At 51.1% G+C, this 13,478-nt stretch overlaps 1 protein-coding gene across 2 annotated transcripts in view; it reads right to left on the reverse strand.

The window, feature by feature from the left end:
• Nucleotides 1–13,478, reverse strand: part of KCNAB1 (potassium voltage-gated channel subfamily A member regulatory beta subunit 1) — a 33,838-nt gene that overhangs the window by 1,777 nt on the left and 18,583 nt on the right. For both annotated transcript variants that reach the window (XM_015872119.2, XM_015872120.2), the window contains exons 3-13: nt 10,498–10,535; nt 9,405–9,484; nt 8,899–8,943; nt 7,937–7,981; nt 7,745–7,788; nt 6,969–7,055; nt 3,155–3,240; nt 2,912–3,032; nt 2,377–2,471; nt 1,560–1,680; nt 366–454 (exon numbers count right to left, since the gene is read on the reverse strand). In XM_015872119.2, the coding sequence (XP_015727605.1) occupies nt 366–454; nt 1,560–1,680; nt 2,377–2,471; nt 2,912–3,032; nt 3,155–3,240; nt 6,969–7,055; nt 7,745–7,788; nt 7,937–7,981; nt 8,899–8,943; nt 9,405–9,484; nt 10,498–10,535 (851 nt within the window). The remainder of the gene's footprint in view (nt 1–365; nt 455–1,559; nt 1,681–2,376; nt 2,472–2,911; nt 3,033–3,154; nt 3,241–6,968; nt 7,056–7,744; nt 7,789–7,936; nt 7,982–8,898; nt 8,944–9,404; nt 9,485–10,497; nt 10,536–13,478) is intronic.

Raw genomic sequence — 13,478 nt, forward strand, 5'->3', positions numbered from 1 at the left:
CAACAGAGAACAATTAAGGTCCATGGCAATGACATGGGCCTGTGCTTTTCTGCTTACTAACACTGAAGATTTGGTGTAGAATAAATACAGCATCCTGCGTGTTGACACCAGTTCACTTGCTTAAGTAAGCCTTTAGACAAAGAGTGAATCAACCCGTTGAACTGCTGAACGTGGGTTTAACCACTGCAGATGGTTGTAAGTCACAGTGAGGTGCCATAGGTTTGACTAATTGATGTATGCAGCCGGGGCTGAAACAACACAAAATGTGCTGAGATTCAGTTAAGAAAATGAGGGCACTGTTGTCAGTGTCTGTGGATGTAACACAGCGGATACTGGGCAGGAGCTGCCCCACTGGTGGCACTTGCCTGTATGGCTCCAAGGTTCTCAATCAGCTGCTCTGGATTGGAAGATCCTAGAAGGACAGAGCTCACCCCCTCATTCCTCAGACACCATGCTGCAAACAAAGGCATGGGATGGTCAGGAACAAAGCACTCGGCACACTGCGCTACTGCCCATACAGTATTTGTCAGTCTCTCTCTTCATTTGAAGAAGAGCACTATTATTTTTGGAATTTTCCAGGTCACTTCTGAGTCATTTCCAATCCCATTAAACAGGATGGTTATGCATCATGTCAATATCTCCCTTTTCCATTTTTAAATGTGCTGTCTTTCATTCATCGGATTGTTCTTGTTCCCACTAAATAAGGACTGGGAATGCCTGGTTTGCTGCATCTGCATCATTTGTCATTTTATGGTTCAGCCTTCTTCCTCATCTGGTTCCTCTCTCAGCTAAATAATTCAGGAATGCTCAATCTATGGGAAACATGCCCCTAATATTTTCTCTCCTCAGCCCTTTCCAGGTTGCCTTGTTCTTTTCTGATAGCAAAATACCATTACTGCTTGCTCAAAAAAACCAAACCCATGTAATTTTGTGTGAGGAGAACAGAGCAGTTGTTACCTCAAAGGTGGTAGATGGCATTTTCATATCATAGAATAATAGAATTATAGATAGAATGGCTTGGGTTGGAAGGGACCCCAAGGGTCACCAAGTTCCAACCCCCTGCCACAGCAGGGCCTTCAACTTCCATATCCTACAGTGGTCTTGGTTCCTTCTGTTACTGCGTCCCTTGAAACGTGTTACCCTTCCTGAATTATTGTTGCAATTCACATCTTCAGTCTCTCCACATTCCTGCTATTGGTTCCACAATTCCTTATGTCAATCCTGATTACTCATTCGAGTGTTATAACTGAAAATATATATACGTACAAAGAGAAAGCTGCCCTCTGTCCTGCTTGAAAGGCAACACAGCTTTTTCAGTTTCTATTTATGTAGAATTGCTGACTCCAAAGCAAACACCTGGAGCACAGAGGACCTGCAGCCTCCCAGGTTTGTGCAGGAGTCCATCTGCACTCATCTTTCAGCTACACAGAATGCAATGAATCTTCAGCTCAGAGTATTGCCCTTTTTAATATGAAGATGGGGGCTAAGTTGTGCACTTCTGACCAAAGCAAAGAGCAAAGGCACTCAAGTGCTAATGACAGCACCCCCGGCCCCCTTACCGACTGCTAGCTGAGGTAGTGTGCAGCCAAGGCGCTCTGCAATGGGCGAGAGATCCTTCAGCTTTGTTTGCTGCTTTCTTCCCTCCTCACTTATGATTTTTTCTTTCAGCCACTGGTAGCACTGGAGGGAAATTACACAGCAGTCAGATGTTGGCTTTAACCTTCCCAAACTGAAAGGTTGGGGCAAATAGGAACACCCCTGAAAATCCCCATGAAGCAGTGATACTCAGGGCTGGGCGGGATGTCCCCTCCTGCTGCCTTCTGTTGCAGTGCTCTGCCTTTGTGCACTCACCTGAAACTGTGACCCCTAAGCATTACATTTAGACCGCTGGATTCAATGGCAATTGGAAAATGGTGAAATATTGGTCAACTTCTGGCAACCCTCTATCCTCCCCCCAAAAAAGTGAGAGGACATCTGATCTTGTTCAAGGCTTACCATTGCCTTTCAAGGTTAGAAAACTAATGAGAAGGAGCTGAGGTTTCAGTTCTCCCATATTCAGGCTTGACATTTGATTCTCCTTCATTCTCACCAACGTAATTCAGGCCCCTCTGGGAAATGCTGCCTCCTGAGCTAGACTGCAGTAAATTGCCCAGACTTTGTCTTGAAATGTAGCCTTCGTGTTGAAAACAAATCACAAACGCTATGAAATACCCCACTTGAAAATCATCCCATTTGTAAGCACATCAGTGCAGGCTGCATCTTTCTTTTCAGCTCATTTCCTGTAGCCCTCCGGCAGTGGGGATGGATTCCTGCCTCTGTTTGCCCACCCTCAGCACTGCAGCACATCCCCTTTCCCCAAACAAGTGACTCAAATACCTTCAGGGCAGCCCTTGAGCTTTCGGGGACCCCGTTGCCGTATTTCCCTGAGATGATCCCGCAGGCGAGGGGAGACCACGTCATTGCGCCCACCCCTGCACAGAGTGGACAGAGAGTCATGGAACCAGAAGACCTCTGGGTTGTGACAGAACCCACATGCTCATCCCAGAGATCAGTGACTGCTGCCTGTTGGTGTGGCACCACCAGGGCTGCTCAGCCCCTTGGAGGGCACTGGGAGCATCATCCAGGCAGATGCAGCCATGCTTCCTCCTCTCATTGGGTGCCCTCATTGCTCACACAAAGCCCCACATGAGCCATGCTCAGATGGGTCGGTGCCCACTGAGGGCACAATGCAGTCACGGCAATTAACACCTCTCCTTATCAGAGGTGCAGCAAGTCAAGATTTCTGCTTGACTCTTGGCTCTTGCATTCTGCTTGTGCAGCAGTGGGGAGAGATGGGAAATCACTCTTCCTCTCCAGAGCCTCAGCTATGACCCTCCCTTGTTTCTCTCTCTAAATGAAAAAGATGATTTACCTATTTTGTGGTACAGTTCTGGCAGCTGAACCTCCACTTTCTCCCTTTGGAAGAGGTGGTACTCAGCCTGCTCACACACGGGCGGTATCATGTTGAACTGCCGGGCCACCGAGTAGGCTTCCTGGGGAGAGACCATGCAGGGAACATACCAGTCATATACAGAGTGACACAAACACACCCTGCAGAGCAGCCCTGGGGGCTGGGAAATGTGTGTCCTGGTGCCAGCTTATGGCTTTGCTTTACCATGATCTCCATTGCACTCCAGCGTGACGTTCCCCAGTACATCGCCATGCCCTGGTTGATGACGTGTGTCATCGCTCGGACGATTTCTAAGGGGAAAAGACAAACATATGAGAACTCCGTATCACTCCACAGCTGCCCCTACATGCCAGAGAGCTACCATCACAGCTGGGGGCTGCCAGCACAGCACGGCACTGCAGGACACAGTCACCATCTCTGCATGCAGATTTAGGGCAGGTCCCACAGCTGCGGGTGCTGCAGCCAGAGCATCCCCAGCCCATGGCAGCAAGGAGCAAAGCTTGGTGGCTTGCTGCACCATGCAGCTCAGTGGAGGGAAAGCACTGGCAGGGGAGGCATGAAGAGGCTTATCTCACAGCTTTAAGGAACTTTTACCGGCTGGTTGTTGCCTAAGTGTTAGCCCATAATGATACTCCTCCTAAAATTTATCACTAGAGGGCAGTAGGGCTGAAAAATAAACCAAAAGAAAAAATAATAGATCATTTTCTGTTTTGTTCACTAAGAGTACTTATTAGCTCCTGCTTCTTTACACTACGGCCATTGAGATGCTGCTGAGAAATGAAGCACCTGGAGAACACAGCGGCTTCTGCTGGGCTCCTTGCTCTGCACACAGCTTCAACCTGCTGCCACCCACTTGTGTTGGATCTCCTGCCCTTGTTGCACCCCAGGGTTCTCCTGCTCCTGCCACTCCTGATTAGTGGCTCCCAGGGAACAGAGCTGTAAGCATGGGCTCAGAGTGGGTGTGAACACTGCCAGTCAGCAGGGGTGGGTCTGACATGCAGGGCTCCTCCAGCTCTGTTTGCTGCTTTGCTCTGATGAGGCTGCACCAGCTTGAAAACCAATTTCTTCCCTCTGGGATGGTTCACAGGGTAAAAGGAGAAGATAGCGGATGCATGGGAAAGAAGAGATCCCACACAAGGATGCAAGATGAGCCTTCCTCCCACCCCATGTTCGTCTTCCTCCTTTGGCACGATACACTCACACCTCCTCCACTTCCCCCTTTCATATCAAGCCACGGCTGGATGGGTTCTTGTTGAGTAATCCAATCCTCCCAGCAACAAAAACAGCACTGAAAAATGGCCCTGAAAAATATTTACCCTCATGGATGATGTGAGCCACGAACAGCGCATCACTCAGACTGACAAAAATACACTGAGCGGATCTGGGAAGCAGAAGAAAACAGTCCTTAGTCACTGTATGGGTAACGCACGAGGCACCCCGCTCTCAGCAGCACTGCCAGATTGCAGAGTGCCCTTTCCTGGGAGAGCTGCAAGAGACAGCCCAGGCCGTGCTGCAGCTCCCAGCCCGCTCAGCACCACTGCGGCTCTGTCTGTCTGCAAAGCACTCGCTGTGGTTGCTGAAACAATGCTGGCCATCACTGCCTTGAGATTGAGAGGAGCTGCCTTTTGTACCATGAGAGTTCTCATCCTATTTATGGGGTAAAAAAAACAGCTTGGCAGAGAGTCGCTCACAGTGCCAATCTGGAGGTTATTGTGAGATTTCTCCTGCAGGCAGCGACAAGCAGCTAAACACGGCAAAGTCTCCATTTATAACCCTCAGAGGACTCTAAAAGTGACAGCGTGCCTCTTCCATGGGTGTCTGTCTTCATTCCAAAAAGGCAGAACTCCTGATGGAAGCACTGATCTTTCCCCTGGTGAAAAGCAGCTCTCAGATGCCAATATTGTTCTCCCATTTTGTTTTCTCCCCCAGATCTGCCCTTTTCTCCATTCCTGGGCCATCCTGTTTGGGGCAGGCACAGCCAGCAAGCTGCCCACCAACCCAGCACAGTAACAGCGCGAGCACCCATGCACTGGGGTGAATGTGTGGGGTGAAGCTGTGGGGTTTCAACAGAGTAATCCTGTCTGGGAATTCCCCCACAGCACCCTCTTCTCACTGCTGTTAGTTTCCTATTTCTGCCATACTATCATTTAGGAGTTCTTATGGGTGTTCCATCACACCTCTTACACACTTTGGCCCATGGTTGTTTGCATTTCTCTGTTCCCTCCTAAAGAACGGCAGCCAACCTAGAATATTTATAACTGCTCTTGTTTACCAGACCCTTTCCCCATGGGTATGCCTCTGGATGGTCTGCAGACAGCACCCATCTGGGCAGCTCACTGCCGGATGGCAGAAATGTCATTGCTTCGAGGGGGAGTTCTCAGAATAAAGCACTCCAATGATTCCAAACCCTGCAGCCAGGCAGCACCAACCCGAGGCAGCTCCGTGCCCTGATATGGAGCGCAGTGCCCGGTGTGGGGCTGCCCGGCTGTGCCGCACTGCGCTGCCTTCTGCTCAGCTGCACACATTGCCCAGGGGGAGGGAAACATCTGCGATGCAGCCTGGGATCGCATCTCCTCAGGACTAATGTAGCGTGAGGGCAGGGGGAGAGGAGTGCCCGGCTGAGCAGACTGTGGGTATCTCCTTTGATCAGAAGGGGGATATTTTCCAAGTTAAGTTTTTAATGCCTGGGAATGACAGCTCATCAGGAGAGAGAGACTGAAAGCCCAGCCTGACACCCAGCAGCAGTGTCCCATGCCATGAGCTCAGGCCAGGACACTTCCTCCTTCCAACCTCACCTACTTGCATGCACAAGCATAGAAATAACGTGACAGCAATTTACACTTCTCCTTATTTCCCCAGTTGCATTTCATAACACACAGCCTCACTGCCCACTCGAGCGAGTTTGCCATGATTTGGCACTGTGCATAACCAGCAACAACATCAAGGTGACCTACAGACAGCTCACCATCAGCATGCAACCTGCACCATCCCCTGCTGAGGATCCCAGCTGCAGAGCACACACAGGGAGCTCCTGCCCTTCCCAAAGCACTTGGTGGCTGCATTACCTCCAGCCACCCACATCCCTGCAGCTGCACGCAGGTGATGCAGCGCACATTGCACACCCAGGACACGGCTTTCAGCTGAGCTGGGAGCAGCTCTTTGCTCATAGGGAAAGGGTGGCCATGTAAGGACACAGAGCATAGCTGGGATTGTGCCTCGTGAAGGTAGCTTAGCACTTGGCACGCGTGCCAGATTTTGCCGAACAGACAGATGGCCCAGCAGATGCTCTGGGATAGAAGTGGCTTAGTAGGTGAACCATAAAAAAAGCATGAAGTACATGGAAAGAATAAACACCGCGCCATTCATAATGCAAGCGCCCCTTTTCTCACCCTGCTGAAAATCTCACCAAGTCCCACAGTTTATACAGAGCTGCCAAGCCCCAGCCTGTGCAGAGCTGCTTAAACACCTTCAGCATCAGAGCTCAGCTGTGCTGTGTGTAGGAAAGAACACCCCCATTCCCCAACACAGCACAGCCCCTCCAACGGCCATCGCTGAGCAGAGTGGGCACTGCTGCCTGCACAGCTCTGTGCAGTGAATGCAGCCAGTAGGGAGCAGGCAGGTGTGGGTACCCAATGATGGGAAAGGCATGTTGTGGGGTCCCCACCCTCCCCCCCAGCTGGCTGCAGGGGGTGCAGGCAGGTCAGCTGGCACAGAGGCTTCCTAAATGCAAACACACTCATTTCAGCCTCATCTGTAGGGATGAGGAAAGGAAGTACAGGAAGGAATGTTAAAGTCACCATAGGATATAAAAGGAATGTCTATTTCCATTAAAGACATACAAATTCATTTGGGTGTAAATGTTATAGGACCCAGGATGTCATGAAAGAACTGTTTCATATTTAAGCTGCCCTGCCTGCATATTTAATAAAGATTTGTTTTTCATTTCCTACCATCAGAGGCATAAGCCTGTAAGCCAGGATCAGTCGCAGGAAAACCTTCAATTACAGCTGCCACTGACCTTCCATGGGGGTGTTGTTGTCCGGGCGGTTGGCAAAGACCACATCCACGTACTCCAGCTGCAGGCGCTGCAGGGAGGCCCTCAGCCCTGTGGGCAAAGCAGACAGCAATGCAGGGTCAGCAGCAACAGAACAGGTGCAGTGAGAGACAGAATCACAGCTGGAAAAGACTTCTGAAGTCTCCAGCCCTGCAATGGGTCCATGCACCCCCCATCGTGGGCTCTGCGAGGAGCTGGTGGCAGTGGGTGCCAAAAGCCCACATACGTGTGTGTGTGTGTGTGTGTGTGTGTGTGTGTGATGGGGAGATGTCCTAACGCTACAAATTTTCCCAGGAACAAAATGTTTTTATGAATGTTCATGAAGAAGAAGCCAAAATAGAGCCATCTGAAAACGTTTGCTGGAGTTTGGGATCCAAGAAATGGCTGTTTTCACTGCATGTGTTGTAAAAAATAGCTAACAGAGACCTTAATGCTGTTTGATACTTTTGGGAAGTTCTTCCATCTGCTGCCAGTGCTTCTCTGTCCTTTTGCAAAATGGCTCCTCACAGAAAGGCAGAGGGGGGTTGGATGCTGTGGGATGGCCAAGATCCCACCTGCACCGCTAGGCTGACCACGGACAGACACATCACCTCAGAGTTACCTACACCCTACAGACTGCAGCCAGTGTGGGACTGTGCCCACTGTACCAGCAACCACCAGCAGCCCTGTGGGGTACCTGGCAAAAACTCAGAGTTCTGGCACAGGAAAATGCCTGAGGCACAGCCAGGTGCAGCACCCACCTTCAATGATGTGCTTCCTTGAAAGCCCTCTCTCTGTTTCAGCCCTGTAAAGACAAAACACACAGTTAGGGGGCTGAGGTGCCAGCCTGCAGCAGGCAGAAATGAGGCCCCATGTCCCAGCTGGGCACAGAGCAAGGGGTGGCAGCCCTCAGCCCCAAGGCAACAGTCACCACTCTGCATCGCTGAACTTACTTTCCACCCCAGTACAGCTTTGTTGTGATGACCAGACTGGAGCGCCTAGGAAAAGAACAGAACATTTGTTTTTAAAGAAAATGATCCCAGAATCAGGAGCCCACCTGGCTCCAAGGCAGTACCCTCCCCCTAAAGGCACCACCACCCTCACAGCATCCATGGGCAGCAGCATGGCTCACAGTGAAGGAGCGCTCCCTCAGGCATTACATCCCAGGAGAGATACATTTGCTGAATTAATCTCCAGTGTGATAGTAGATCAAATATTTATCATCAGCAAACTGTTTTGCTGCAAAATTGTACAAGTGTAACAATTTGCCTGGGTTTTGCTTGGCTTGACTTATTTCTGCCACAGGATGTGGAACATTTCCCAGTGAGCATCCATCCCTCAGAACAGGGGCACTGGCTTTGGTGAGAACACCGCTGGGACCGCTCTATGGTTGCAGGCTATGACACACAGGGGAGAGCCTTAAAGATTATGTAAATGCTCTTAAGATGACACCATGTATGCTAATGTGCTTCATTTACATGAGGTATCATCTCCTACCAGGCGGCCGAGATGAAGGCCCATCACAGCTTTGCATTCTTAATATACAGCCTTACGTGAGTGTGCAGACCTGCTGCACAAATAATCTGCATCTGTGAGCAGAAATGAGGATGAATGCACAGAGATCAGAGGGTCACGGAATGGTTTGGTGTGGAGGGTCCCTAAATGGCCATCAGCCCCAGCCCCTGAAATGCAGGGACGCCCACAGAGCCAGCTCCTAACCAGGCCTCCACCTGCAAGAGGCAGCGATGAGGAGCAGTTAGGAGGGCTGACTGCTGATGGAGCTGCACCCAGAGCCCAGTGCTTCCCACAGTCACCTCCCAAGTCCTACACCAACCCTGGCTAGCTGATGCACAGCGTATGTGAGAACCTGGTGGGCTCCCCACTCCCACATGTCCCTGCTGCCCCACTATGGTACCTCCAGCCCTTCTTCTTGAGGATGTTCCCCAGGATGACCTCAGCCCTGCAGAAAAGAGAAAGCCCGTGTGAGAGGCACCGGAGGATGCTCAGAGCAAGCAGAGCTCCACATTGCAGCCAGCCCCAGCCCAGTGGTCCTGCACTGGACACTGCCCCTAAAGCTGGGGATGGACATTTTCCTTTTCTTAGTTCAGCAATGATACCAAAAGCATGAGCTGTGCTAGAACTGCTCCTTGCTTGCGGAGTTTTCAGAGCTGTCACCATCATGGACCATTAATCACCACTGAGACAGGCACTGATTTGTCATTTATCCAGGATGTTTCCCAGTGAGTGCTCAAGGCAGCACCAGTCATGCATTTCAGCTGGGTGCAGGGTTGGCTTTTTTTTTTAAAGTGTGCTCCAAAAATGAGGAGATTTCCCAAGCAAAGCCGTGCCTGGAGGCACAGGGAAGGACCTCAGTGCAGCTGGGACCCCTCATACCCAAACAGCACCCAACCAGGGACTCACTTGCCCGCCGCGTACACCTCAGCCGTGTCAAAGAGGTTGACACCACTCTCATAGGCGATGGTCATCAGCTGCTCGGCCACCTGTGGGACAGACATGGGGATGAGTGAGATGGTGCCACTACATCAACCTCAGCAGGCACACGGAGCTGCACAGCCCCTGGGGCCAAGCCTGGGAGGAACTGAGGGAAAAGCCCTGTGCTCTCCAATGGGAAAGCAGCCAAGAATTTAACAAGGTTACAGAAATCACTCTGCAGATCTATGGGGTTTAGTGCAGGGATACATTTGTCTTTTTGTTCTGAGCATTGCCTTTTTGCACTGACTTATTCTAAACAAGGAGAGCCAGGAAACCAAATTTGTCATTGAAACGGCTCTTTTTGCTTCAGACCACAATACCCAGAAACAGGAATAAATGCAGCTCAGTGATGTGCAGCGATCAGAAATACCAGCAAAGGTCGAATCGCTTACAAAGAAAGAAAGAAAAGCGTTTGAAAGCAGAATGCTGGGCCTTGTGCCTGCTGCAGGAGTTATTTTGGGATTTCTGCTGTGGCACCACACGGAGGGCTGCTGGAGCCTTGTTACGAGCAGCCCTGGTGTACCCAGCCAGCAGTGAGCCCCACATGGGCAGAACAGTGGTGGAGACCGGAGCGGGAGGGAAACCCAAGCACCTTTCCTTTTGTCTCATCTTATTAGGGAAAAAATAGCAAAATAAGTGGAAATCAAAGCACTGCTGTGAGACACCACGCTGCTGTTAGCTATGACTGCCGCTCATTACACGCAGCCTGCAAAAATAGAGCTTTCCTAGTTCTGCTCCAGGAGCGGTACTGCTGCCAATGGCACAGCACGGAAATACTGCTCCACGCAGCAGAGGGGAGTTGTTTCAAGGGGGAGATGCCTTCGTTAAAGCTGATCTTGGGAAATGTCAGATTCGTTAAGATATTTTGTAGCAGAAGCATGAGCCTTGCTTTGCTCTGCGTGCCAACACTCTGCCATTTGCTGTCACCATACCCCACTCCCGTTAGCTGGCCATGCTTTTATATATATACACTCTCCGTAGTTTTGCTTCATGCATTATGCTGGAAGAAAAGGTCACTTACCTCATCTGAGATTTGACCTCCAAAAGTGACCCAGGTCCCTACAAAGACCAAAACAACCAGTTACAATGGGAAAGGCTCCTGAAACAGAGTCTGAGTGTTCAGATCCATCAGGAGCAATTGGGAACACAGAAACATCCTGGAGGAGCTGAAACACATCATTGGGGCAGTGAGACTTCCCAAATCCCTGCTTCAGTGTCCACTGTAATACAAACCCCAGCCAGGAAGTGCTCAGAGCTGCTGAAGCACTGAAACCTGTGCAGTGACTTCCCCTGAGCTGGAGCCCAGCACTCGCACCCACCCTTGGCCAGGTACTGCAGCAAAGGCCCCACTCTGCCAGCAGAGGTTTGCCCTTTCCCTCACTAACAGTTTTCTATGCACCAGCTTCCTTTGCGTATAAGCAAAGTTACTTCTGAATACGTGTTCACATGGAAACTCTGGATTTCCTGCAGAAGCACCAGGGCTCAGGAAAGGCTGTACCTTTCCAGTCTATAAAAGCTGAGCACGTTGCTGCTGTTGGAACAGGAATGAGACTTCAAAGAGTGCAGGCATTCCTGGCCCACACTGCATTGCCACACTGCAGGAATCGAGCTGTTCCCTGCCAGGACCCGCTGCCACCACGGCCCCAGTGGTGCAGGGAAGGGCCCTCCTCCTTCCTGCCACATTCACTGCATTTCAAAGCCTTTGGAAAAAGTATTTTTTTCTTATCACGAAATGCTCTGGTGCCACATAATAATGATAAGAATGAAAATAGGCTTCATTTTATCATTAAGCTCCTTTGTGCGAGTGAAAATTCCGACTAAGACTGATTTCCATGTTAAAGCTTCAGAAGAGTTATTTTTGTAAGAATACATTAAAATGCATCTTTACTGGAGGAAGGGGGGGGGGGGGGGGTGGAAAGCATTGAGACTGTTTACCACAAAGTGATCCTTAAACACACGTGGAGGTGGGGAGCACTGGGCAGGACCCTGCGGGAGGAGCCCCCAGCTCAACACGGGGCTGAGACTCACAGACACCAGGGACACACAGAAGAGATCACAGCATGGTTGGGTTGGAAGGGACCTCGGAGATCACCCATCTCCAATGCCTGCCGTGGGCTGGTTCCACCCACCCGATCAGCGTCACGCACTGACTGATTAGAAATGAGCCTTCGGGTGCCTAAGCCACATGAGAACAACGAGCTCTTTCTCTCTTTACATATAAATAGTAAATATATGCAGAACTGGGTACACCTTCCCTCCATACACCCGCCTTCCCCCACGCCCATCCTCCCAGTGGGGTGGGTGCCAAGGAGCTCAGGCTCATGATCATCGTCCGAGGGCTGGGAATGCCACTGGTCAGAAGCTGTGGAGGAATCATTGCCTTGGTGGCTGCAGGCCCAGCCAGCAGGGTGCTGACAACCCCCAGGGCATCAGGAAACTGCAAGACTCTGCTGCATCCAGGGCTGAGGGACACAGGATGTGCAGGAGAAGGCACCAGGCCAAGACTGGAATACCCAGATGTGCCAAGAGCAGTAGGACAGGCACACAAGCAGCCAAAAGCATTGACAAGGGCACAGCTGGGACACATGGGAGCAGCACGGGGCCGTGGTGATGTGCCCAGGGAGGCTGCGGTTCCCAAAATTCCCTTCTAGAAAGCACAGGGCTCCTTTGGCATTTCCAGCAGCGGCTGAGGATGATTCACAGCCCAACAGGAGCAGTTCTGAAGGAAGAGATACAGGAGAAAAAAAATAATAGTGAAGCACAACCCCTCCTTGTCCCCGCACCAAGCAGCCGTGTGCCCTTTGCCTGTCCCCATTAGCTGTGTGAGCACAGCCCCAGTGCCCTCAGCCCCACCGGGACACCAGCACAGACACAGTGCGTTTCAGGGCCCTTGACCTTTTGTGATCCTTTCTCTATTGTGTAAAAGGGAGCACTGACACGAGCAGAGATGCCTCGGAATTACAAGAGCACTGAGGCTATCGGGGAGGGGAGCGAAGAGCAAGCTTGAAACTGGGGACACAGTAGGAATACAAAAAGATGCCAAGGACGTTTCTCCAGTGTGGTGTGTGTAGTGCAGCACGGCTCCAAGGCACAGCAGCTCCCCAGCCGTGCTTGCCCCACACTGACAAGCTGCTTCCCAGCTGGATACCTGAGCTCCAAGGAAGGAATTTCTACAGTGAAGCTGGACTCAGCTCTGTTCCCATCACAGCTCCCAGCTTAGCACGGCGTGACTATTTCTGGGTTATTTGCTGATGCAAAATTCACTGCTTGATAATTCCACTGCTGGCAGATATGTCACCTTTCAGAAGAGCAGAGATCCTGGCTGGAAGACAGGGCTCTGCCTCCCCTGAGGACGGATCCACACCCCACTGCAGTGAGGCAGTGCCACATGAAGCTCCTGTCCACCACATCCATCCTTGCTCCGCTGATGTCCAGGTGCCTTTACCTGTGGGGTCTGCAAAAGCTTTGCCCCAAAGCAAAGCCACCGAGGTTCAAGGAAAGGCCTGACTCCTTTCTGTACCACATGCTGCTGGGTCTGCACCACGGGTGGCTCTGCCACGTGGCAGTGGAAACTGCTCCGCAGCTGCAGGAACCTCTTGTAGTGTGAGTTTTCTCCTGGGCTTCTTCATGAGGAATTGGATTTTCTGGATTTGGGTTTTTGGATTTGAGGTGGCTGCTTTCATCCTGCTGCTCCTTCCCTCACAGCCTTCCTTGCTTTCCTGGAGGCCGTCTCTGTGTTTGCTGAGCACCAGCAGCCCCATCTTCTGACTTTGCTTTGAATTAACCACCAGGATACGTGACCTTATTTCTTCCTGCATCCCAAACACATTTCTGAACCAACACTGTTGCGGAAACCTTCCACAGCCCAGGCACTTGCCCAGGGCAGGACTCTCTGATATTCCCCTTTGAAATTCTCACCTTGGGCTCACCGACAGCATGCACAGATGTGCCCACGCAGTGAGATTTCACATTTGTGAGGCAGATTGCTGAGCTGGCAGAAAC

The sequence above is a fragment of the Coturnix japonica genome, chromosome 9 (assembly GCF_001577835.2).
Source record: "Coturnix japonica isolate 7356 chromosome 9, Coturnix japonica 2.1, whole genome shotgun sequence".
NCBI lineage: Eukaryota > Metazoa > Chordata > Aves > Galliformes > Phasianidae > Coturnix > Coturnix japonica.